This window comes from Biomphalaria glabrata, chromosome 12 (genome assembly GCF_947242115.1).
Source record: "Biomphalaria glabrata chromosome 12, xgBioGlab47.1, whole genome shotgun sequence".
NCBI lineage: Eukaryota > Metazoa > Mollusca > Gastropoda > Planorbidae > Biomphalaria > Biomphalaria glabrata.
The window spans coordinates 27,496,340-27,522,887 of record NC_074722.1 but is presented as its reverse complement, the minus strand read 5'-3'; the positions used below and the strand labels follow the sequence as shown (position 1 = coordinate 27,522,887).

At 32.4% G+C, this 26,548-nt stretch overlaps 1 protein-coding gene across 1 annotated transcript; it reads left to right on the top strand.

Annotated features, from left to right (window-relative positions):
* Nucleotides 1–448: 448 nt before the first annotated feature.
* Nucleotides 449–24,883, top strand: LOC106070333 (protein strawberry notch homolog 1-like). The gene is made up of 31 exons (XM_056005908.1): nt 449–530; nt 2,035–2,172; nt 2,354–2,689; nt 4,741–4,866; nt 5,140–5,277; nt 5,426–5,731; nt 6,000–6,104; nt 7,946–8,063; nt 8,235–8,447; nt 9,467–9,551; nt 9,646–9,736; nt 9,887–10,048; nt 10,432–10,673; nt 11,040–11,193; nt 11,769–11,951; nt 12,182–12,279; nt 12,482–12,612; nt 12,950–13,126; nt 13,866–14,054; nt 15,218–15,354; nt 15,938–16,066; nt 16,434–16,569; nt 16,807–16,919; nt 17,395–17,466; nt 17,694–17,799; nt 18,399–18,473; nt 18,554–18,700; nt 19,015–19,202; nt 19,480–19,703; nt 19,926–20,116; nt 20,488–24,883. Exons 1-31 carry the CDS (start codon nt 513–515, stop codon nt 20,805–20,807), a joined length of 4,848 nt encoding a protein of 1,615 aa, XP_055861883.1. The 5' UTR covers nt 449–512; the 3' UTR covers nt 20,808–24,883.
* Nucleotides 24,884–26,548: the final 1,665 nt, after the last annotated feature.

Genomic DNA, 26,548 nt, shown 5'->3' with positions numbered 1-26,548 from the left:
GAGGGCGGAATCGAAGTCATTGCCATTTATATTATAAACTTAGATCAAATAAAAACATTCTGTAGATCTACGCTTAAAAATGAAATAATAAGTGACAAAGTGATACTATTGTAGATAACTACATGTACATAATATATAGATATATGAACAATGTCAACATGAAAAGGTAGATAATAATTTTTTTTACACTTGTTTGGTGAAGGACATTACTTTTATGCCAGTTTGTAAAAAGTCTTTAACTAAATAACAAAAGCATATCGGTTATAATACTATTTTCTGTAAAAAAAAATCTGTTAGAGAAAATCGATAAAAATAAATATGATTCACTAAAATTATTTAATACAAATAATAATTAGTACAATAAGAAGTAATATAGGGTTCGATACATTTTTTATTTGTTTGGCTTTTATTTTCTTCCAGCGCAATAAGTTAACCCCGTTGACTCATGGGTAAAAATAGGCAATGGCCGACAAATATCGGGAAGGTTGACTTCGTTAATATCTCCGCAAAAAATGACAACAGAAGGAACGGTACTGATTAACTTTATTTTAATGTTGCACAATAATAAGTGTTATGTGTTATTTTAATTGAATAAGACATTTTAAAATGGTATAAAATAAGATTTCAGCGAAAGATAATGTTTTTTTTTACAACGTGGTGTGGTTTTCTTGATGATGAACTATCATGAACTTCAGTTACTTCTCAATCTCGACTCGTCAAGTCTTCTGTGACTTGTGACTTTTAGTTTTAACTTTAACTACTTTTAGTATTGCAGGTTATAATGACTTTTTTAATGATGATTATAATAAAAAAAAAACGATAAATGAAAATTATAAAGCAAAGTCTAATTAAAGATCATTTTATTCTAGGTCTAGATTTATTTGTAAACACTTCAGACTTCACTTATCATCTTTATCAACTTTATGACTTCTCAATCTCAGTTCTGTAACAATTTTGTCAATTCTATTTCTAGTAACATTTACTAGATCTAGTTTAGAACTTTAGGTTTAGCTTGATCTATCATTTAAAATTCAATAATAATGAATAATATTTTAATTAGATCTAATATCTTATCTCTATTATTGACTATCAAGCCTAGACATCTATAATTTAGTCATTCTAGTTCACTCTACTAGTCTTACTAGATGATTTATAGATAGTATTTTTTTTTTATTAGATAGTCATGATAGTCTAGTTGCTAGTACATCTATATTCTAGACTCTAGATCATTAGATTTCTAAATTCCAGATCTACATCTCACATCTGTATAAAAGTATCATAATTATATTTTATCTATTGAATTGGTAAAATGATCTGTGAAGATACTCAGTAAATTAAAAAGAGATAGTTTAGATCTAGATTCTAAAATCTATCTTTTACTTTTAGAGTAGAATTGTAGATTTAGTCAATATTCTACACCAGATCAGTAGTCAGTAGTAAATTATGCTAGATCTGAATGCCAAATTATAATAAGATTGGTCAGGTTTACTGACTAGTCAATAGAGTAAAAACAGTATATAATCTAGATATAAAATTTATAGACTCTTGTTATTATATATGGAAAGGTGGCTCTATTGCTCTATTTTAATTTAGATCTAGATTAGATTGAATTTTAATTGAAACATAATTATGAATTACTCTACATAGATTTATCTAGACATTCTAGAAGTTTAGATCTAGAATATAATATAGAATTATATATTTATAGTCCAATAATACATCACAATGCTGTTTGCCTACTTCTCAGTCACTATGAAATAAAAGTTTAATTTTTATGTCACACAAATTTCCTTGACAGATACTGATAGATCAACAGTTCACTACTAGATCTATTTATTAATTATTTTTTTTGCTTCAATAATATATCTTATGACTTGTTATTAAGTTATAGCTTTTATAAATATTCAAGGATTATGTAAAAAACGCTCTAAATTTGTTAATAGAAATGTTCCTTTTGCTTAATGTTGGTTAAATAGTAGGATTTTATAGGAATTTCAAACTGCTTTGCTTATTCTTTAAAAAAAATTTTCTCAGTCAGCTGACGCTTTTCCTGACCTTATATCAGCTGCTCTACATGGAGCAGGAATTTCAGGCGATGACTTAGCTTTTGACTTTAGCGAATTCGATGATGGAACTGCTGACCCTAACCAAAATGATGCATATTTTTTGGAGGTAATTAAGTAATTTTTTTTCAAACTTTTCATAATACACTAAAGAGCAATGTGATTTTTGTTATCACTAATTTTAACACATTTGTGTCATAGTTGCCCAAAACAATGTTTTTGGTTCAGCATCAAACTTGAATACTAAGCACAAGTTTTTTCAAGCTGATTTATTTTTTTATCTTCTATAGGATCAATCTCAAGTGTTGGATACACCTGAAAATCAAACAGTGCAGCTTTCTGCTGACCCAACATTACATGGTGTGGGGTCAACAAACTTGCTCCATTATTCGAACCATACACAGAAGTACAGTGTACAGCCAGCTGCACAATCTAACCAGCCAATGACTATAATTAACCCACCACACATTCGGCCGCAGCAGTCTGTTGTGACCACGTCACAGTTTGTTTCAAGCCAGTTGCAGCAGAGTGCTGCTCCTCAAGGCGTGCAGTCTTTTAGGATAATAAGGACTCCAACCTCAGTAGTGAGGACACAGTCCGTAAAGCCTACTTTTCAACAACAGAAGGTTCGTAGCCAGCTTATTCTAAAATTTAAATAACCAACATGTAGTCTTATTAGCATTTACATTTTTGTTTGAGTTTTTATTACATTTTCAGATTTTATGGCTGAATTTATTAAACAAAAAAAAAACAAGCAAGGGAATGAGAATACAATAGTTTAATTTTTTATGTTATAATGTAATGGAGTGCAGAACTGCCTACCATTACGCAGAATATGTATTCGTTATGCCTGTCGTGTTACACATTGGTGATCCCTTTTCTCTCTCTCTCTCTTTTCTCTAAGCTATCTTAGGATTAGTCACAGTGTTCTCTATAAGCCTTCCTATGGTAAAAAAAAATCAAAACAGAAAAGGTGTTGGTTGTAAAGACATTATACCCTCATCTGTGTGGTGATTGATTCATGATGGCATATTAACTGAAGAAATCTAGAGTGTTGTAAATGGTGCGTTGGCAGGTAGCAACTTCGTAACATAACTTATTTTTCAAGTTCATTAAAAATTAATTATTTATTTAGCTAAAGTACAAACAAACACTGATTCCTTTGTTCATTTTAATGAAAAATGTTTAAGCACTATCGATACAAAACACTTATTTTAGCCTACATCTAGAAAGATTTCTAGATCAAGATAGATCCTCTAAGCTCAGCATTCTAATCTAGCTCTAGATTTAATCTAACTAGATCTAGATTAGTTTCATGAATAGACTATGTATAGATCTTGAATAGTTGTACTTGTGGATTAGATGATCTATAGTATTCTAGGTAAATTTAGATTTTTCAGCGGTTCAGTAATACTCAGATCTAGTCTTTATGTCTAGAGATGCAAATAAATAATGTGGTATAAATCAGGATCTACTGTCTAGATCAAATCATTCTAGATCTAGGTGATATATCTAGATGTGCAATGACTACCTCACTCTTTTCTGGTATCTTGAAAGAAATGAATCTTTAAGATCTATATAATATAATATCTAGGTTGAATCCACTCTAGACTTACTTAGGTCCTCCCGCGCCGTTTGGCGCATTGGGCGGCAAGCTGTCTCCATAAAGATCTGTCACTGGCAATGTCTGAAGCCTCCTCCCACCTGGTGTCCACTGTTCTGAGGTCCTCCATGAAGGTGTGTCGCCAAGTAATACGAGGATTTCCCTGTTTGCTCTTTCCTCGTTTTGGCTTCCATGTTATCGCAACTCTTGGTGTGCGTAATTCATTTTGACGTAGAACATGTCCCACAAACCTCATGCGCCGCTCAGTCACAACCTCACTAAGTGTTCGACTCCCAGTTTGGCATAGGATTTCCTTGTTGAATCCACTCTAGACATAATCATAATCCATCTAGATAGTCTAGATAATCTATATTTCTATGAATATGATCTGTAATATTTAAACAAGATATTATTTATTAATAGATCTAAATTATATTATATAATTTCTTGTGCCATTTGCCATACTCATATCAAGTTAAAATTTGCACATTAAACCTGACAAGACATGAATCAATTAAAAAAAACACCTCAATTGATTAATTAATTTTTGGTGATTAATTATTTTCTTTGGTGTTAAAATAAGGGGAATAAATGCTACTTAATGAGATATGTGTATGTATGTTTTTTTAACTCTGAAAATCAGACAGTGATTTGTTGAGATTGTTTGATCCTTTCAACTTATTCATTGTTGAAACTTTAGAAATCACAGTAATAATTACACTATAGAATGAAAATTAATTTGGTTGAATGTTAGCACAACTAACTGACATGACTGGCTCTTTGACTTGATTAAGCAAACTTGTGCCCTTTTATACCATTTAGACTTTTCTAGAGGTCCAAGTGGCTGTCTAACTTATCTAACAATGTATATCTTTCAAACTAGCTAATCTGACTGATTCACATATATGGACTGGACAATGTTCTTGATCTGGTATGTCATCCAGAAATTTCTCTTAAATTTTATTTATCTTTCAGGACCATCCGTACATATTCTGCTCTCTTAACCTGAGTGTAGCTATGACATCACATTATTTAATACACTTGTGACCTATACTGTTACTATTTTCTAACTAGATTCTAACAGAATCAGTACCAGTGAGTGAAGCAAGTCTTGGAATTTCAGCTATGGATGGCAGAACAACCAGGAATATCATTAGGATTCCTGCTGCTTCACTTGGCAATGGCATGTCTCAGGGGCAGGTAAGAAAAAATGAATGTTATGATTATGAAGAGATTTTTCACAGAATTTATTATATTTGTATCTAGTAACTTGTAACTTTCTTATGCTAAATATTGTTGAGGCTGACTGTATGTATGTATGTAGATTTAGCTTTCTCTTCTAAAATAGTTTGTAATTTTTCCCATTGTGTTACAATATACAATACAATATTTTTTATAATCATACTCTTCAGTTTGGATTGTATCATTATATTTATCCAATTTGTCCCTACACTTTTTATGTACTTTTGGCAGGTTTTAAAGGTAACGACTCGTGGAAACAAGCCTGTTAGTACAGAGGATATCACAAAAATTGTCACCTCCTTGCCCAACTTAAGAAATGGCTCGAGAATAATAGTAAACACAACACCAGGTCCTGGAGGAGAAGGCAAAGTAAATCATGCTTTTTTTTTTAAGGGAAAAGAAAATCCCAAGTATAAAACATGATAAATTGTACACCACATCGATACGGTATCATTTTCTTTAAATGCCTTTATTGGATGGATTTCTTGTTAAAAATAAAATTCTGATTTCATTTCAGGCCACAATTCATGTAGTAACCAGACCGCCGACACCACCGGTTCAACAACTGCCTCCTGTCATGTTCACACCCCAGACTGTTAACAAGAACTCTCTCATTATGCCCAATCCAATTATTAGCACCCTGAAGAGTCACTGCTTGCACAATCCATCCAGTCTCATTTCCCCTGGAACAGCTACCACCAAAATTTCAAAGCTACCCTTCACACCATCTCAGAGAAACAGTATTAATGGGACTATTGGGACTATGGGCTCTCTGCCTACCATACAGACACCTATGATCAACATTCCAACAGTGGCAGACTTGGTGAGTGCACCCAATTATTTATCTTCAAATTAGTATTTTGTTGGAAAGAGTAAAAATTAAAGCATTAGCATATCACCTAGCTTAGCATAAGTTGATAAGTTGGTTGCACGCTTGAAATCCACTATTGATGAACTTAAAAAATTGTCTTTTATTAGAGTTAGTAGTACATACTTTTGATAAGAGCAGTAGATGTTAGATGTTTTATAATAATGTAAAAAGATACTGTACATGAGATTGTATCACACTTTCTATTACCATTCTATGACAGGCCAATGTTGGCCATATGAGAATGTCAATGTCCAGTAAAGATCTCAGCAATCTGACTAAACCTTGGAATGAGCCTAGCATAATCAGGAGAGTAAGCAGTGCACAGGTAATTACTGATACCTCTATTCTTTTTTTTTCTGCTTCCCCAAAACTTGCTTTTGTTTTGCTTGCAGATTATGTCTTTATTCTTTTGCTCACCCTGAACTTGCTTTTGGAGATAGTCCTTGTTTTGCTTGCAGATTATGTCTTTATTCTTTTGCTCACCCTGAACTTGCTTTTGGAGTTAGTCCTTGTTTTGCTTGCAGATTATGTCTTTATTCTTTTGCTCACCCTGAACTTGCTTTTGGAGTTAGTCCTTGTTTTGCTTGCAGATTATGTTATGTCCATCAGCTTCAAAATATCCTTCATAGCTTTTAAATGATTAATTAGTATTTATAAACTCATTTCCTGTTTTTGTTAGATTTTACGTTTTTGATTGTTTCGTGTACATGTTTAAATAAGTTTAGTCAACTAACCCTTCATTATTATTTTTTTTTATTGCATTTATTTCATTGACCTCTTTTAGTTCTAGTTTATGTAGTTTATTTAAAAGGAAATATGTTACTTAAAATAACTTGTAGTGTAGCAATTGGCTAGACAACACCTCTTGTGAATGAATGAATTTCCAATATGTAGACGTATAGCTCTCATTACATAACTTTGTTGTGGGATTGTGCTTATAACTTTGCAATCTCTCATGTTATCAATCTTGACCATAAAACTTGTAACATTGGTGCACTTAAAAACAAAGTGACACATTGTTGTGTAGTTAGGTAGTGACACTTATATACAAAAGTTATTTAGTCTGTTTCATTTACCTGTGTGCTATTTAAACATTATTATTATTTTTTTTTTTTACCTTTTCTGATACTCCTCATTTGTAGCGAATGGCTAAGGTTAGTTTTGAAAGTAATTAATACTGCTATATTGTGCTAACACAACAATTATATGTGCTTACTAAGCTTAGCCTGCAGTGTAACTATGCCTAACAAATGTGAAATTTACTAAATCATGTCTAATGCCTTGAATGTATTAATGCTTTATTTGTTGCTAACACTGTGCAATTATATTTAAATTATTTCCAGCGTCTACTGAAGCCTTATAATTAAGCCCAACAAATCTATAACAGCATTAAAGCTGACAAATCAACTTTTAGAAAGTTGAAGAAAATATATATTCATTATATCTCAACATTATAAACTCAACTTAAAACAATTATTTCACAAGAAAGTAAAGCGTAATACTTTGTATCAATATTTTCATCAGTGTGGCTGAGTCTAATATAGACTTAGCTTTTGAGCTGAGTATCTCATAATTAAAGCTAAGACAAAGTTATTATTTTAACTTGAGTTGACTGTCTTGTAAGAACTTTTCACATACTGGCCTACATTTGCACCCCCCTCCCCCCCAAAGATTTAAGAAGAAAAAGGACTTGTTGAAAAATGAAAGCTTTATATTTGTTAGTATTTAACTATAATACATACATTGTATTTTATAGTGTTATGACTAGTTGAGCAGGGCTGACAAAATTTCTTAACTGTAATGAAATTTTACCAGGTGGCAGGAATTAAAACTTGTATATCATCTCGGAAGAAATTTTAAAAATGTTTAACCCCGATGCCACCTAAATATTTGTTTTAGTATTATTAAGCTGCTTCAAAGAATGCCAGTGTGTAATTTCAAATAATTACAATTTTTACCAAGTTAAATTATAAAAGTAAATTGTAGTTTTTTCACATTTTATGAATTCTAAATTTGAATTAATTAATCTTATCTTAGAGCACTGACTATGACCTTTAATATCTTAGCACTTTGTTTCCTTCTGTTACTGAACACTGTGTTCCTGCACTTTTTCTTTGCTTTTACTATAAAAAAAGTTTGCTCATTTATTACTTTTCTTTTTCTTAGAATTTGCAGCGTAGTATGAGTCAAATCCCACAAGTACCACGGGATGAGGAAGAGATAGAAGAGGAAGTTGAAGAACTGGGACATGCAGAAACATATGCTGTATATAAGCCTAGCAAATGTGAGTTGATTTGTACCTTAGCTAAAACTATGTGCAGCAACATATTTTTTATGCATAGCACAAAATGTTTGGTTTTTTTTTTTTGGTATATAGTTTCCCCATTTACAGCACTCTATGCCTTATTCTTGTTTCTTTAAAAGTCCTAAGTATTTTCACATGTATTTTTTTCAGTAAACTTTGGCAAAAAGCACCCTGACCCTGTAGTGGAGACCAGCTCATTGTCAAGTGTGGAATCCCCAGATGTCAAGTATCAATTACGTATTCTGGATGAGGGTGTTGATGATGATGGCAAGCTATCTGCCCTTCAGCTGGAAGCCATAACATATGCTTGCCAGAGGCATGAAACTATATTGCCATGTGGGCAGAGAGCTGGCTTTCTTGTTGGTAAATACATACCTATAGGTTTCTTGTTAGATTTTCATCACATAACTGGCATATGGTATTGAGTGAAAAAAAAAAAAGATTAAAATGTGCTGATTTCACCCCTACCCAAAAGATATTAACCTTTTCACACCTCACTCCTTATTTATAGTAATAGTAAAGATGAGGGCCTTCCTCACTGCATGATTTGTGAAGCGCAGCCTTACGAAGGACTGTGCAAACTTATACTTACTGTATATTCGTTCTCATACCCTGCATGCGCACATAACCCACACACACATATAGCCCATACATTTTACAAAAAAAAAAAGTTAAAAGAAAATTGTACAACCCGCACCCTTACATACCCTGAATGTTTTGACAATGCCAGTATCAGCAAATTTGTTAAGTTGCTTATTTACTTGTCATAATTGATTACTGGTATATTAAAGATTTTCTGCTGCATCAGTACTATTTGTTTTGTTGAGGTTTATTATGAGATGTTCATAAAACTTTCCAATGTATATTTTATAACACACTAAACTATAGGGGGGTATAAAGACCCACTGGTATGTTCATACTTTCTGTTATGCTTTGTTTATGAGTAAAATAAATTTAGTAAACCTGCACCTTTGTATACCCAGCACAGCTGCCATACATTTGTAAAAAAAACAAAAAAAAACAGGCTTGTATAATCTGCGGGTTATATGCCTGAAAATATGGTATACAAATTTTAGAAAATATTTTAATGTTTCCTAAGCGCATGGCTTTAAAATGAAGCCTCTGAATATGTATAGCTTTTTTTAGCTCACATAGGTCTACTTTAAAAAATATGAGACATTATCATTATTACATTTTAGACGTATTAACATTGTGATATCTAAACGTTTTTTACTACAAGTATTTTGAATAAATTTTTGTATGGTCTAAATAATGCTGATGAACAATACACTTAATATTTCTGATTTTTCTGTTGTTTTTTTTTTCTGACCTAATTTGACAAAGCTACATTAATTAAAAAATATATTGGTATGCTCTCTCAGGTGATGGTGCTGGTGTGGGTAAAGGCAGAACAATTGCTGGCATCATCTTTGAAAACTATTTGAAGAGGAGAAAAAGGGCACTTTGGTAAGCTTATGTTGTTAGTCCTATATCAGGAAGCATCGACTTTTCGCTCATTGTAGGTGGCAACAACAATGTTGAGCTTTTGATTCATTTTTAGGCTGAGTGTTTCTAATGATTTAAAAGTGGATGCAGAGAGAGATCTTCGAGACATTGGAGCTCACCACATAGAGGTTTATCCATTGAACAAAGTAAGTACACCTCTCATCTGCTGCCTTTTTTTTTTTTTAAAGCTAATGAGCATGCTAGTAGAAAACACTTTTTCCAAACCTTTCTGTAGGCCATTATCACAAACATAATGGACTAGATTTCACAGTCATTTTTTTTGTTTTGTTTTTCAGTTTAAATACTATTCCAAGCTGTCCTCTAAAGAAAATGGCTGCAAGAAGGGCGTCATTTTTGCTACTTACTCCTCTCTGATTGGTGAAAGTCAGGCAGAAGGCAAATACAACACCCGCATGAAACAGTTGCTCAAGTGGTTTGGTAGCAACTTTGATGGTGTGGTATCCTTTTCAATTATTGCTTGCTTTAATGGATTAACAATTTGTTACTTAAGAAATGGAGTCAAATGTAGTAATTAGAGGCATGCCAAGTCACAATGGACAAGTCTAACAGAAGGAATTATGATTGGTTTATTTCAAGAAGTAGTCCAGCCAAATTTGAATGTAATATTTCATCAGATTTGTATGTAGATCCAGAAGACAAACTTCTTTATGATCCTTCAAGAGCCAAATGAAAATAAGTACTTTAATATAATGTGATTATCTTTAGTGTATGTTGAAAGCTGGAAGCCCCTCCTCCATTTCTCACCCTCTCTAACAATGTATTCGATATGCGTAGCTTATTTTATACAAAATAATATTATTTGCCTTAATCCTTTAATCAGATTATATTTGATGAATGTCACAAAGCGAAGAATCTTTGTCCCACTGGTTCTAGCAAACCCACCAAAACTGGCCAGACTGTTTTGGAACTTCAGAACCGCTTGCCGCTAGCTCGAGTGATATATGCCTCAGCTACAGGAGCTTCGGAGCCTAAGAACATGGCGTACATGACTAGGCTTGGCTTGTGGGGGAAAGGGACACCATTTAATGAGTTCAATGATTTCATCCAGGCTGTGGAAAGAAGGTAAGAGTTTTAAGATAGCAGCTTTTGGTATCAAACTGCATTGAAGATTGCTAATGTTATAAACCTCAACGATATTAAAAAAAAATTTTCTTGAGTCACCTTTACTCATCTGTTAATACCTTATGTTAAGCTTTGTCTTATCAACTTTTGCTTATCTTAAATCAGGTTTTCCTTTAACAAATATGTCAGCCTTAAGATTATATCATGAACTTATTTTTTGTTCTTCATATTGATATAATAATGTCAAGGATACTTAAGTTTGTAAATTTCAGTACTCTATGATAATGAAATATTTCTATATTAAGTAAATTTAATGATGTAATTATGTACTCTGCAATTTTCACTTTATGTTCTTGTTCATTACAGGGGTGTTGGTGCTATGGAGTTGGTGGCCATGGATGCTAAGCTCAGAGGAATGTACATTGCCAGACAACTAAGTTTTCATGGTGTTACTTTTAGAATTGATGAGATTCCCTTGGAGAAGGATTTCATCAAAGTTTACAACTTGGCAGTGGAAATGGTAAGTCGAAAAAATGTCCTTGTGTTTGTTTGGCTTGTCATGGGCTATAAATGACAAAATATTTGAACTTCCAACAGTGACTGAAAGAACTGGTTAATGTCATTCTATGCTTACATTTTTTTTCTAATTTGTTTCTAAATGAAATGAAACACTACTTGTTGTAGGGAAAGCTAAATTCACTTGAATAGTAGTGAACATGCTTTATGGCCCCCTTGTGTCCCGTTACTATTGTCCATTCTGTCTCCTAGCTAATCTGTGTTAAATTTTTTTACTGTCACGTCACTAAAGAAATTTCTAATTATCGCTAACTGCTGTTCGCCAGCCTGTTATATCACTATGTCTATTTCCAAGCATCTGTTGTCCATTATTTCAGTCTCCTAGCTAATTTGCTTAAAGTTTTTAATCTAAAAGAATCTAAAGAAATTCCAGTTTTCTACGCACCAGCCTATTGTATCAGTACACCTGGAGCTTGTTTATTCTCAGTTTATTATAATCGTTTGCTGCTTTGTCTGTTTATTGAATGTTTACTTCAACTCAAAAACATAAATGATAACTTGTCTTCTTTTATCTTTCAGTGGGTGGAAGCCAGAGAAATGTTCCAAAAGGCAGCTGAATTAATTGAAGCAGAGCATCGCATGAAAAAAAGTATGTGGGGTCAGTTTTGGTCTGCTCACCAAAGGTTCTTCAAATATCTGTGTATCTCATCAAAAGTGAACCACTGTGTAGAGCTGGCCAGGGACGCTGTGAAAAATGGAAAGGTATTGATTTCCTCACCGTATAAATAAAGTTCCTTAATAAGGTTTTATTTATTTTGTATTTGTTTAGTCCATATATGTTAGTTAATATTTATATATGATACATATATTCTAAAAAAAAATATTTATAGCTCAGCTTTTTATGATTTAGTTCTACTTTTCCTGTACATTTAAAAGCCATCAACAAGGTTAGCTAATATAAGGTTCTAATATTGATTTTTGTTACCTTTCAGTGTGTGGTGATTGGCCTCCAGTCTACTGGTGAGGCCAGAACTATGGAGCAAGTGGAGGAAGCTGGAGGAGATCTCACAGACTTTGTCTCCACTGCCAAGTAAGTTGATCACTTTGTGCTGAGTACATCTAATCATGTTCTCTAGTAAGTGAAGTTTGTGTCTTATGTCTTTATGGGAGGAAAACAATTATAATTTAGTATCCTACCTAACATCGGTAGACCACCTTCACATTATCGTTTTTATTCCTATTGTTGCTGTATGAGTTGCCATGGTGACAAAAGAAATTATTTCCTTCAACAGAGGAGTGTTCCAGTCTCTGGTAGAGCGACATTTCCCAGCATCCACCAGGGGCAGAGCCATGGACATTATTAAACAGGTCAGCAACAGTCACAAACAGAGAGACTCTCCAAACAGTTGGAAGAAAAATAAAGGTTAGCATTAAATGATTATTCTTAATTCGAAGAGCAACCAGTTTGTCTATTATAAATTTAAAAAACATTATTTAAGTTAATATACATGTTTAAATCCATATAAACCATTTTTTTTTTTCATATTCATTCAAATATGCGTGATTGATACTTCAATTGCTAGAGATTTGTAAAGATTTGTAACCTATATAAGGCACTAAGAAAATTCAGATTTGTAACCAACCTAAATGTATTATAAAGTTATTGGCAAACTATTATCAAACTAGAAAATATACAAGACAAAATAATTTTGATATTAAATTTTAAGTTCCAACGTAACTGTTTCTATTATATTGATCAGATTCAGATGAGCCTCCAAGCAAAAGGCAGAAGAGAGGCGATGATAGCAGTGATCCAGAAAGCAATGAATCATCTTCTGATATCAGTGACATTGACTTTATGTCATCCTCTGAGAGTGAATCTGATAGTGATGGTGAAGAACGCAATCCATTTGCCAATGGTTGGGACAGTGATGATGGTGAGTCTTCTTAAACAGTTTTTTTTATTTTGAGTCTATTTCTTGGTCATGAAATTTTTTTTCATTTTTTTAATGTAGCTAGCACAAGATTGTGATGTTATAAAAAGAAATATGTTTGACTTGTCTCAAAGAAAATGTTCTTTTGCAATAACTGTGCAAATGATTTGTGTTAAGCATGAAATGTTTTGTATTATGTTATGCCTAACCTTCTGGCTCACAAGCAACTTTTAATTTCTTGTGAAATTAGTTATAATTTTTTTTTTATCTCCCCCTCCCCTCCTCTCCCAAAAATCCATATTGATGACCCCTTGCACTAGAAACCTCCCAACCCTACCCAATATGGTACAAGGAAGTAATAAGATTATCAGAGTTGTTTTGGTTCTGGTAAAACAGGTTGGGAAAAAATTTCCCTCGATACTTAGTAAACAGATTGTGCAGCATTATTACAATACATGTATGCACATAACTGGTGCATAAATAGTGCAGCATTATTATATGTATGCACATAACTGGTGCATATTTTATTAAGTTTACAGTTATTTTTAATCCCCTCATCATGAAGTATGACAATTTAAATGTGGCTTTTGTAAGCAACCTTCTGGTATACTTTTTGCTACCTACTGAGACAGCATGTAAGCAACTGTTTTTAATTTTGAACACTAATGAGAGCTGACAGCATACTGTATATAATTGTAATATAATAGGATAGTTAAAGTTATTGCTGTCCTCCTATTGTTAGATGATCCTTGGTGTCAGAAGAAGAAGAAGAAAAAAGAAAGCACCAAGAAAAAAAAGAAAGAGAAGAAAAAGAAAAAAGACAAGAATTCTAAGAAAGACAGTGATGATGAAGATGCTGAGTTTGACAAGGCCCTGGCCAAAGCTGGTCTATTGAATAAAAGTAAATCAGTCAGCAGCTCCCTCAATGGACGTAAGTTTTGAAACATTTGTTGTTGTTGTCACTCAAGACAAAGTTTTTTCCTTATTCTGATGGACTCGTTTACTTTTGTCCACTTCTAGTACGTACACTACCTTGTTGATTAACTTCCGTAATATTTTTTTGATTTTTTACATTTTGTATGGAATTAAAGTAAGACGTGATTAAGTTAATTTTGGATGAATTTGAAAAGGAACATTTACAGCTAGTGTACCAGTCAAATAGATCTAGACTTAGACTTTGACTAGATCTATGGAATATTTTATGATTCAAATTGAATATAGTTTTAAAAATGTGTTCATAAAGAAGGATGAATAGTCTAGAAACTCATACTGATTGCAGCCAAACACCCATGTAGACTATATGGAGAGTTACGTGATTTGGAAACCTCTGTGCAGTTCATCTCGTATATATAGTCATCTGAACATAAACATAATAAATGAGAATGAGGAATTAGGAAACAAGCTTTAACAAAAAGAATTATTAACACATTGAACAAAAATGTTAAATGGAAAATTATTGAAGAGTCAATTTGAAGAAAGTAATAACATTTAGGGAAGGAAGAAAATAAAACTAATTAGCTATTTCTTCAGTTGGAAACGTTTTTCTGTTTTAGTCCTAAACTGTTATAGAACGTTTCTAAAATCCCCTATTCAATATACTTGCTTTAAACTTTTTAAACAGAAGATTTCTTCTAGTCTCGTTGCAAGCGTGATTACAAATCATTTTGGAGATTACCAATTCTATTTTTAATACAAAATCAGGAAAATTTGTTATTGCTTAAATAATTTTACAAACAAACAGACCCATAGCCCCAGTGTATAAACCCTCACGTGGGAAAATGGATATTTTGAAGCTTTTTTTATATCCTAATGGTATTAAAAGTATATATATTTTTTTAACTAGACATATCATTCTATTTTTTTAAGTTTTTATTTTTTTTTTGATATATATTAGATCTTAAATTTGATTATTTTTTCAAAATAAATATTTTTTAGGATTTTTTAAATTCGGGCTAATCCCTATTTGCTTAGGGCCTGGGAAGGGTTTTTCTTAACCAGAAATAATTTATATTTATTAAAAAGCAACTCTTACTTTAAAAAGTAGCGTACACTTATACAAATGGATCATTGTTGATTTAATATTTGTCCCTCTAGACTCTGACAACTGGGAGAAGGCCAGTGCAATGAAATCTGAACTTCTGGCTCGTATTGAATATTTGGGCGAGAAACTTCCACCCAACACCTTGGATCAGCTCATTGATGAACTTGGTGGTCCTGAAAATGTGGCTGAGGTTGGTCCTCTATAACATTTGTATATATGTGTGTGTGCTATGTTTTAAGTTACCTAAGTTACAAATATTTTTATGACCCAACTAAAAACTAAATGGGCATGAATGATGAAAATATACCTTTTCTAAGCACATAATGTCAATATCTTCATAGTTTCAGGAAATTTTGCAATCTTTTATTTTTTTTCAGGTTAAAAACAATGCAAAAATAAAAATAAAGCAACATCTTACTAATACATTTAAATAAAAATTAGTTAAATGAATTTCATCTATATCATAGTCCTTGTTATCCTGATATTCCAGGGGCTCCTGGCAATCCCCTGAAATGATAATGTGAAATCTTTTGAAATGATAAAAAAATCTCCATGTTGTGGTATTAAAAAAATTGATTTACAAAATTAAACTTTTAGGCCCTACGCTTATTTAGGAACAAAAAAATTGCAGTAACTACAACAGACTGTAAAGTCACACTCTTGGCTGTCTCATCTAGCATTAGTAATGAAGTTATCCTCGCTGTAGACTTAAACATTTTTGAGCAAAGACTACAAATCAAATTAATGTCAAATTTTTTATTTCTGTGTAACAGATGACAGGGCGAAAGTCTCGGGTCGTGTCCACCAATGATGGTGTTCAATTTGAGTCAAGATCTGAATCAGATGTTTCTCTTGAGATCTTAAACTTGACAGAAAAACAGAGATTTATGGATGGTGAAAAGGTAAGAACCAGGTGGAAATCTTATCTGACATTTTTATCAAGTTTAATAAAAGTCTATCTATCATGTATGTATACAGATATAAGAGGCCTGGTTAAAGTAATACAAATACTTACAAAAAAGTCAATTATAATCTCTTATTCTTTTTATTTAAAATAGTTGAAACAGAATATTATTGACAACATAATAAGCATTACATAGTTCTCAAGCGCTGATACATATGTCATGTGCAACATGACTCTAGGCCTCTTTTGTCTGTATGTTTGCATAGTTTTTTTTATTACCCTCATTTAGTTAATATGTTTAATTACTTCCATTAATATGTGCGTGTTCCTATTGGTTATTGATGCTTTAAATTTTTTTTCTCCAGTTCATTGCAATTATTTCTGAGGCAGCCAGCTCGGGTATTTCCCTGCAGGCAGATAGGAGGGCTGTGAACCAGAGAAGAAGAGTTCACATCACCTTAGAGTTGCCCTGGAGTGCAGACAGAGCTATCCAACAGTTTGGTTAGTATGCAGTATGATGCATGCTATAGAGTTTTGCCCGGGTTATTTCTGGGTCATTAATAGAACAGATGCACTTGTTGATTTTATGTAATACCAGAACATTTACTGTCTCATTGAATCTTTTAAAAGGAATTGTAAGTGGAAACAATACTCATTTTTCAGAGAAATTTAAGCATGGCTGATTTTAGTGTGTGTGTGTGATGTATGGAATTTAATGTTTAAAATATTTGAAAACAGGTCGATCACACAGATCCAATCAGGTTAGTGCCCCTGAATATGTGTTCCTCATTTCCGAGTTAGCTGGAGAAAGAAGGTTTGCTTCCACTGTGGCAAAACGTTTAGAAAGTTTGGTAAGTTGAATTTTGAACTTTACTTTTTAGATAAGTTTTCTTAAGGATGTTCAGTGACTAATAAATGAAGTTTAACAAAAAATATTTTGCTAACAAGAGTATACATTTTTGCAAAGGTTTTATTTCAACTCAATCTGCCTGGTATAATTTTTGTACACATATTTCTCAATTTCACACTCTCGAAGCACGTTAAACTTTATTATTATTATTATTCATTGTCCCTACCAAAACATGAATCAATAAAAAAAATTAACCAATTAATTAATTAATTAGTGGTTATTATTTAAATATTTTGATATTGATTTAGGGAAAAGGAATAATAGTATTGATATCCCCTTAAATATGTTTTTAAAAAATATTTCTTTATATTTTGCTTGTTAAAGTTATTCTATTATCATCAGCATGCATTGTCTGTGGTCATTTTATTGCGTAAAATGTCTCCAAAAAATTAAAAGTTACATATTGTTTTGTTTAGGGTGCCTTGACTCATGGTGATCGTCGTGCTACTGAGACCAGAGATTTGAGCAGGTTCAACATAGATAATAAGGTGAGTCTGTTGTGGATTTAATCTATTGGCATCAATGATGAAACCATATTACATAATCTCTTAGATGAGCTTGAAAAGCATATTTGGTGTCCCTTGTGTGATGAGTTAATTTATCTGCTGAGAAATTCACCTATTTTTATAGTTTTTTTAAATAAACTTTTAAACACAATTTTAAATCAACAAATGATTTGTATTCGCTACTGACACTAAAATGTTTATTTTCTCAGTATGGTCGAATGGCTCTGGAGACTGTAATGAAATCAGTTCTGGACATTCAGTCAGACATTCAGCCAGTACCTCCACCTAAAACATATCAAGGGGATTTTTTCAAAGGTATTTTACCTATCTGGTGATGAAATAAAGTAATAAGTGTATAAAAATCATAAATCTTTATATAAAGTCTTTTTTTTTTTTTTCTTTCTGGCCAAGACTTATTATTTGGCTTGTCCTCTACAATTATAATCAGCATCAAGAACTGTGTAAAAGCTGTTATTAACTGTGTAGTTAGTTGTGTTCTAGCTAATTAAACATTTTTAGAAAGTTCTCTTTGGACTTTATAATTTTGTTTATAAATATTAAACATTTCTTTGTCTTGTAATTTTGTTTATAAATATTAAACATTTCTTTGTCTTGTAATTTCTTGGCATTACCTAACATACTTTTTGTCCTGCACATTATTTTATTTTTTTTAGACCTAAACTAGTCCTTACAGTCTTACTTTTTTTTTTTTTTTCTACTGCATCTTTAATCAATATGGTGTTGTACAGACTGTTAAATATATCAGATTCAAAGTATGTTATTTGACAAAATATTTTCATCACTTATCTGCAAAGTAATCAGATGTGGTCTTCAATTCCATCATCTATATCAAGTTGTTTTGTTTTTTTAACTTCATCCCTTCTCAAATTTTTCAATTGTTTATTTCTCTTCAGATGTGAAAGAAAGTTTAGTGGGTGTTGGTATGATCAACTTGGATGAAAAGACTGGAGTTGCTACATTGGAGAAAGGTAACGGTATATTTCTAGGTGGTAGATGATAAGTCCCTAAAATCTCTTTGTCCTGTTTTAATTGGAATGTGTCATTACAGATTTCAACAACATTTCAAAGTTCTTGAATCGTATCCTGGGTATGAAGGTGGCAGTACAGAATGCCTTGTTCAAGTACTTTACAGAGACCTTGACCTCCATCATCCTTGAAGCCAAACGCAATGGAAGATGGGATATGGGCATTATGGGTTAGTGACATGTTTTGATTCAGATTTTTATTACAGTTTATATTTAGCAATATGCAGTTGTTTTACATTTTCACTTAATGTTAATCTGTTTGTTTAGACCTATAAATTTAATTTCTAAATGAAGATTATACATTGTTTCACACATTTAAGAAAATGCGCTATAGATTAATTTAAATTAATTAAGCATTTACTTAATTGAATTTTTTTTTTTAAATTTTTGTTATTTATCTAAAATCATGTGCTATGTTAGCTGGCATTGAAATCAATTTATACTAAGAATTTTTAACAAGTGTTTTTCCAATGATGTCTTTCAGACTTGGGCTCTGGTCAGGAAAAAGTTGCCAAGATAGAAACAATTGTGTTTGTAGGCAACACTGAAACTAACACAGCCAAGACTGAACTGACCAAGTTTGCTGTCGAAAGGGGCATGCCCTGGAGTTCTGCCATTGAATTGTGGAGGCGATGTCAGTCTATGGATGAGGGCTTTTATTGTTCATTACAGGTTGGTTATTAAACATTAACACAGAGTGCTCATGGGTTCTCTTCGTTCCCACTGCAAAGAAAAATAAGTGTATTAGCAGAATCAATTTTTAAACCCTTTTTTTTTTTTAACTTTTTTATTTTTATTAATATATGTTAGGAAAATATTTTAATAGGAAGTAGCTTTTGTTATACCTGAGGTTTGAAATAAATATATCTAGGCTTGTAATTTTTTAGTAGAATATTATTTCAATCTCACCAAGTGTGACAGTTGTGTAAAGTTGACTGCTATCTCTCAGGACCGAATGACCAAGAAGACTGTGGTGCTGGTTGTGATCCATGGCAAGAATAAGAAGAAAGAGCTGATGTTCAATGTGTACAGAGCCAACACTGGACTGCAGACCAGGCCAGAGACACTGGAAGAGATCAAAAAGAAGTATAAGAAGTGCCTGCCTGATGTGGCCCAACCCTTGTGGGAGGATCAGTACATTGTGTCTGAAACATGCTGCAGTCACAAGTATTTGTAAGTCTGTCCTCCTCTGACTTATCTCCTTTCATAATTGTCATGTTTTGTCTAGGCATGTTGGCCTTTTTGAATACATTAGCATATAAACATCAGGATAGTTAATTAAAATATGTCAGCTGTTTATGTCATTTATAATTTCACATGCTTTATAAAATAGTAGTATATAAAACTTTTGTTTATAAAAAAATTTTTAATGCTTTTTTTTTCTGCTTTCTGCAGGCGCGGCAATTGTCGAAAGGCAGCTACAGGTCAGCAGTGTGATTTCGGTTTGCGCACACGTTTTTATTATGTCTTGAGTGGCTCTGTGCTGAGTGTGTGGAGCAAAGTTGAGAGTGTGTTGGTCGGACTTAGTGCCACCTCGCGAATGCAGATCATTCGTCTGAGAACTGAGGACAACCAAAGAATAGTTGGTGAGTCATCCAACATTTATGTTTTTTTTTTTGTTTTGGCAAAATAGCGTTCCTTGGTCTGAGCTCTTTACTAGATAAGATTTTGACTTATACCTAAAGAAAACCTAGGGTTCCAGTTAAAAGTACCAGCATTTGTTATAAGATATACCATTCTAACGCTATATTCTAACATTGTTAGCACATCACAGCCCTAATATATTTTTAGAGGACTAATATCTTAATATAATTGTCAGTCATTAAATACTAATGTAAAATGTAAGATAAAAACAGTTCAGTTCAACTTCTAATGTTTGCAAGTCTGATACAAGATGTTTTGTTGCTATGAAAAAAACAAAATACTTTTACTAAAGTAAAATGTTGTTCTGTCTTAGGGAGTCTGATACCGCAGAATGCTGTCCAGGCTTTGGAAAGATCTCTGAGCCAGGACTCTGCCAAAACCTACACAGAGAAGCACAACAACCCCTTCAATTACCAGCCTTACATTCCAGGGATCAACAACAGCCACTACAACATCAACAGGAACACTCTTGGCAGCAACAGCTACAGTCGGTCTCTGATGCCATCCCTGTCCTCTGGTCTCAGTGACAGCACCAGCACTGCCAACAGCAGCATTAATGGGGGTGAGCCCACCCTCCCCCCTGAGGAAAGTGAGCCTCAGGAACTGCTCAGTATGCCCACTTTAGTTTGGTGATTTTATGTTTTTTTTTTTTTTTTTTTTTGGTACATTATGCTAATCTTTAATTAGAGATACCTTTTGTCTGGCCCCCCCATTTCACTCTCAGCTGTACTAAGCCAATGAGCTTAGACATTCTGAATAGTTCCTCTGAATGGAATGTTCAATCTGTTTAAGGAATGCTTAACAGATTACATTTTTGTACTGAAATATTTATTTATTCAAATAGTTCTAACTATAATTATTTTTTTTTAAATGAATAGATATGGTTATTTTAGAAGTATATATATAAAACTATGGAATAAGGTCATTTACAACTTAAACTGGAGTTCTTATATTTGACAGAGAAATTCTGAGTGTATGCAGCTTAATATTATTCTCATAGGTTGTTTGGGGACAATATTAACTTAAAACAATTTAGTTTTTTGATTCTTTGCTCACTCTAAAAATATTATCAAAAGTAAAATTTCCTTTATTTTTCTTTGTCTTAAGACCTCTTGAGTTTTGAAATCCAGTATCTATAGTAAAACACCAATTGTCTTTCAAACAGATGAGCATTACTTTAGCTAAGCAGCAGCTTTATCCCACGATAGACATTGATGAAACAAATAACTGAAACATTTCACAATCCCCCCCAAAAATACATATATAATCCATTTTGTGGCCATTTGACATTTGAAGGATATAATTAGCTCATTGAGTTTTGATTGTTGAGGCACTGCAAGTCTTTGTTGTTGTCAATTTTAATTTAGAGAAACCAAAAAAAAAATATTTTCATGTAAAAAAAAATTGAGATTATTCTAAACATGTTTCTGTTGTCAAGTTTTAGAAGGTTGTGGTATGAAACATTTTTTGCTGCCTTGATTTTAAATCTTCAGACATGACCCATTCTGGCAAATATTGAGTCCCATGGTTTAAGCTTTTGAGATACTTTGAAATAGGGATAGTTAATGCTCTTTGTATCAATCAAAATGGTCTCATGGTGCAAGAAGTATACATCAGTTTTAGTGAAGTTTTCCCAATGTTTGTGGTCATTATCAATCACTGGCTTAATAAGATATTAATAAATACATCCTCTTACGCATTTAAGCCAATATGAAAACATGCATTTTTTGTCCCACTTCTGACCCTAATGCTAGAATGGGTGACATGTTATCATGTGTTTCCATCAATGGCCTGGAAAGATTAATGTCTTTTCAGCTCAGCTGGTAAGAGTTCCCTTCTGGCAATTCAAGATCATGCCTTTAATTTTGAGCCTAGTTATAATTGGCATCCCCCCCTCCTCCCCTGTGCAATGTGTAAAGTTATCTGCTTCATTCCTTTCATAACATTGTTTTGTTTGTGTCTAATGTATTGAGTCTTTCAAACTATCTGTGAATATAGAGAGAAAAAATAACTGGCCATGAAAATACGAGTGAATGTCAAGAAGTGTGTTATATTACCCTAGATCTGATCCGAATGGTTTTCACTATTCTATTGTTTTGAAATACCTGGTTTATGAGGTCCATTTAAATAATGTATAGAGTGTAATTTGTATGGTCATTGAAGCTCTTTTTGAAAATTTCATACACTTGAAGAAGTTTTTTTGCTTAGGGCCCCTAAGACTAGTAAGGTGTATTCAGAGTTCAACATTGTGAGGTCTCTGCTTGCTATGGACTGATGATTCCCTTTGAATAATATTGACCCGGTGTTCAATAGAGCTCTGACTTTATAATTAATTATAATATCTATAAAAAATATTGTTTCATTATTATGTTGAAGTATTAGTATTAAGTATATTATGACTAATGTGGAAAAGAGCTATAACAAATTATTATTATTATTATTATTAATAAAGATCTAGTAGTTTCTCCACATCTGTGGATTGAAATATTTTTTGTGTTGATAAGAGAGGTAATATTTTCATAGGTTATGTTGAGTTGTCTCTTGAGATTTATGCAGCTAAAGAAATAGCCAACTTTTCTTAAATCAATTGGGCTTCTTATTAAGCTGCAGCCCACTTTTTATTCTATGGAGAGATGCTAATATTAAACAAGTTTAGTTTTCAATAGTCAATACTCTCATTTTAAACCAAGTGCGAATGCAGCCTATGAAAATAGTGTACCAGTTAATGTAAAGTTTCATGGTAAATAACTGACCATATCATTTCTTTTCATTATTGTGTTGTCTTTTTCCACTTCTAGTTTTGTACATTATCGAACTGCCATGTTGTCTAGAATGTAATCATCTGACATTTATAAATAGTTTCTCATCCATTTTGCAATCAAAAAAGTTTGACACATTTTATGTCAAGTTAATTATTCAGTTTGTGCGTTGAAGTTTGTCTAGATGTATCAGATTATGTCAGTCAAATATTACAATTTGTTGTCATTTATGTGAATTCCAGAATAGGACATGAAACATTGGCTCTTTAAAGAAAGTGTTGCTTTTAAATTGGTTCTTTCTTGAGTCAAAGTGTGTGTTTGAGCTAATACATAGATTCAGTGTATACTATGTCACCAAGAATCTAGAGGTCACAAGATGATGTGGTGCAATGAATGGGATTGTGTGTTTGCTAAGAAAGTTGCCATTGATGGTATGGTGCTATTCTAGATTATTTTGTACTTGATTCAAACAGGCTAATGACTATATAAAATAATCTCCCTTTTCATTTATTTGTACTTTCTCATATTGATGCTTTAGTCTAACAATGACCTATGACAGTGTATAAAATAATCTTCCCTTTAATTTATATCTACTTCGTTGAATGCATTTGATCAATGTAGAATCCATTCACCATCTTGTAGTGTACTTATTGCCTCATTATGACCCCACCACACAACAAATGTCATTTGAAAATGTGTATGTGGTCATTCAGTGTGTGTGTGTTGTATAATTGCCTTATTCTAAAATGAACGACATGCAATACACATGCAAAAGATCTTTATTAAACATTTTTTGTTCCTATGAGCCTGTAGCAATAAATGTATATTCCACTAACTTTTAAAGTGTGCCAAACATTTGATACAGTGTTGAAACAATGGGAAGTGAGTGTTAGACACATTTCAGTGTTTTGACAATAGTGTGTATGTAGAATATTGAGTAGTTTGAGTGTTTTGACAATAGTGTGTGTATAAAATATTGAGTGTGAGACACATTTCAGAGTTTTGACAACAGTATGTATGTATTTGTGTGTATGTATGTTTTTGTGTGTCTGTGGTAACTTTGGTTCATTCCTTAATGTATAAACCAATCAGAGCTCAGTGAATGTAGGGGCGCTTAACCCCTGACCATTCTTAGGTATTTGCATTTTTACTTTAATATGATGTAAGTGTAAATAGTTGCATTGCATAATTTTTGTTTCAGTTTGTGTCTTGTCCAGCCAGGTTTTGAGAGAGAAACTTGTTTGTGCTGATATGAATGTCTATTTGGAATAAATGTTTGGTTCATTCGGAAAGTACTAGTATGAATATATTGAGGCAAGGCCTGCAGTGTTTTCTTATGAATAATTATAGTTAATGTGATCTTAAACAAATCCACTATAATCAGTTTTCCCATACTGAAAGTGGAGTACTTCTTTTGTACTCCAGAAGAATCTAATTGATGGGATGAAGCAAGATATGTGGGATGTTGATTTTCTGGAATAACAAATTCTATACAAATAGGCTTCAAATAGAATTATACATTGCTTCGACAAATAGTTGCTGTTGTGACGCAGGTACCCTGCTTTTCAGAGCCTAAACGATGTCCAACTTAACACTGCTCCTGTTAGTTCTCATGATGTTGTGGAAGAAATGCTGGCTAGTTTCAGATTTGATTTATTTTTGTTGAAAGTATGAATGTCTATATTTTTTTAAGATTTGATCTTTGTACAAGTTTTATTGAAAGTTTTTTAAATGAATTGTTAGTTTGTTCTGTGTAAATATATTTTTAATTTGGAGCCAATGTGAAAGAGTCACTGGAGCTCAGGCTGAAAGGCTCACAACATGTGAAGGTATATATGTATATAATGTTGTATTAGTTCCATCTTTGAAATTATTTGTTTGTTTCATTTCTTTTGTGAATTGGGCAAATTGTTCTTGACATCATGTACAATAAAAATATGAAAAGATGAAGCTTTTTACAGTTTTATTGACAATCCATGTTGTGGTGAGTAGTGAACAAACTTTTTTCAATTCTTGATCTGTTCTACTACAAACCTTAATTCTCCCGACAATAAGTTTTCAAAGGTTGCTTTATATAATAGATCTAACCCTACTCTGTAAATTAAAAAGAAGCCATTAAATATATGTAATTTAAAACACTAGAATTCATCTCAAGTATTAACATTTCATAAATAGGACTTCATTTTTATTTGCAAGTCAACCTTATATCAACACACAGACTGATAAAAATTTGGTACCAATACACATTATGTCTCCCATATCCAATCACTGATCAAGCAAAAAATTGTGCATAATTATTTCTTTTACCTGACAACACAAGAATCACTAAAAAAGAATTAACCAATTAGTTAATTAACTATAGGTAATTAATTATTTTATTTTGATATCTTGAACAAGGGAAAGAAACTGTACTTGACTGACGTGGTGTCTCCTTTACATACATCGAGGCTTAGTGAACAATATTTATATATATGAACTATACATTTTTCATGCTCATAAGCTCTTCTCTAGCAGAGTGGTTATTGGCTTGAGAAAGCTTAAGCACACGAGTTGGAATTAATGTTGTTAAGTTTTTTAATGAATATGTTTTTTTGAAAGTTATTACTCAGATAACCCATAACTTCTCCCTCACCTCTTTAAACTAGTCCAGATAAGTGATAGGATCATAGCATGGTGAGAAAGCTGAAAGCATGATATTGTCCTAAACGAAAACAATAGTAAAAATATTTCTAATAGTGTAGCACAGATTTATTATGGTTAGTTTAGATCTATTACAAACTTAATTACATGACTGATTCAAACTAATGGATACACACAGTGCTTTTTTTGTAAATAAAAAAATAGGTGCCGGTACTCTGATGGATTGCCTAACTTTTAACTACTAATATATTAATAATAAACGTTGAAATACAAGAAAAGTAATAATTTTGTCCTCACATTGAAAAAGGTGCTGGCGCACCGTCACAAAAAAAAGCCCTGGATACACACAATATAAACTTTGTTTTTTAAGTATTTTTTTTAATTTTGCTGGTGTTTTTTTTGTCATTTTCATCAAGTTAGTGATGATAAAAAGTTATGTTAAAAAGACATAAGAGAATCTTAAGATTAGATCTAATTTAAAAAAAAAAATTGAATAGATATCTGAGGAAGGTCTCACTTGCAGCCATAGAACTCAGGTTCCAAATAAGTTGAACATTTGTTTAGGATTAACTGGAAGTCATTTTGTTGGCAAACTTCACAAGATCTTTAGTTCTATCCTCCAGTAATACAAAGATTAGGCTTAATTCATGCTGACTTGTGAATGCAATAAAGCTGTGAAAACACTTTGCCTTGGCACTTCTTAAGGTCTTACAGTAAACTCCTAACATACAGGAATAAACAAGGTTTGTCTAGCAAGAATTCAACACTGGCAATTAATTAAAAAAAAATAGATCTGTAAATTTGATAAAACTGCTAGAATAAATTGTAAATAAAACCACCAAAAAATGTTAAGACTATTAGATTTACTTCAAATGATGAAACTGACTTCTACAGTACACCTACTATTTGGTCTAAAACAAAAGGGTCATAACTCCACTTAACCAATAGACCAATGATGAAATCAACAAATAAATG

Coding starts and splice junctions, on each gene's coding strand:
- LOC106070333 (XM_056005908.1), top strand. Junction 11,952..12,181: donor ACGCTGTGAAAAATGGAAAG/GTATTGATTTCC, acceptor GTTACCTTTCAG/TGTGTGGTGATTGGCCTCCA. Junction 14,055..15,217: donor CAGCAGCTCCCTCAATGGAC/GTAAGTTTTGAA, acceptor TTGTCCCTCTAG/ACTCTGACAACTGGGAGAAG.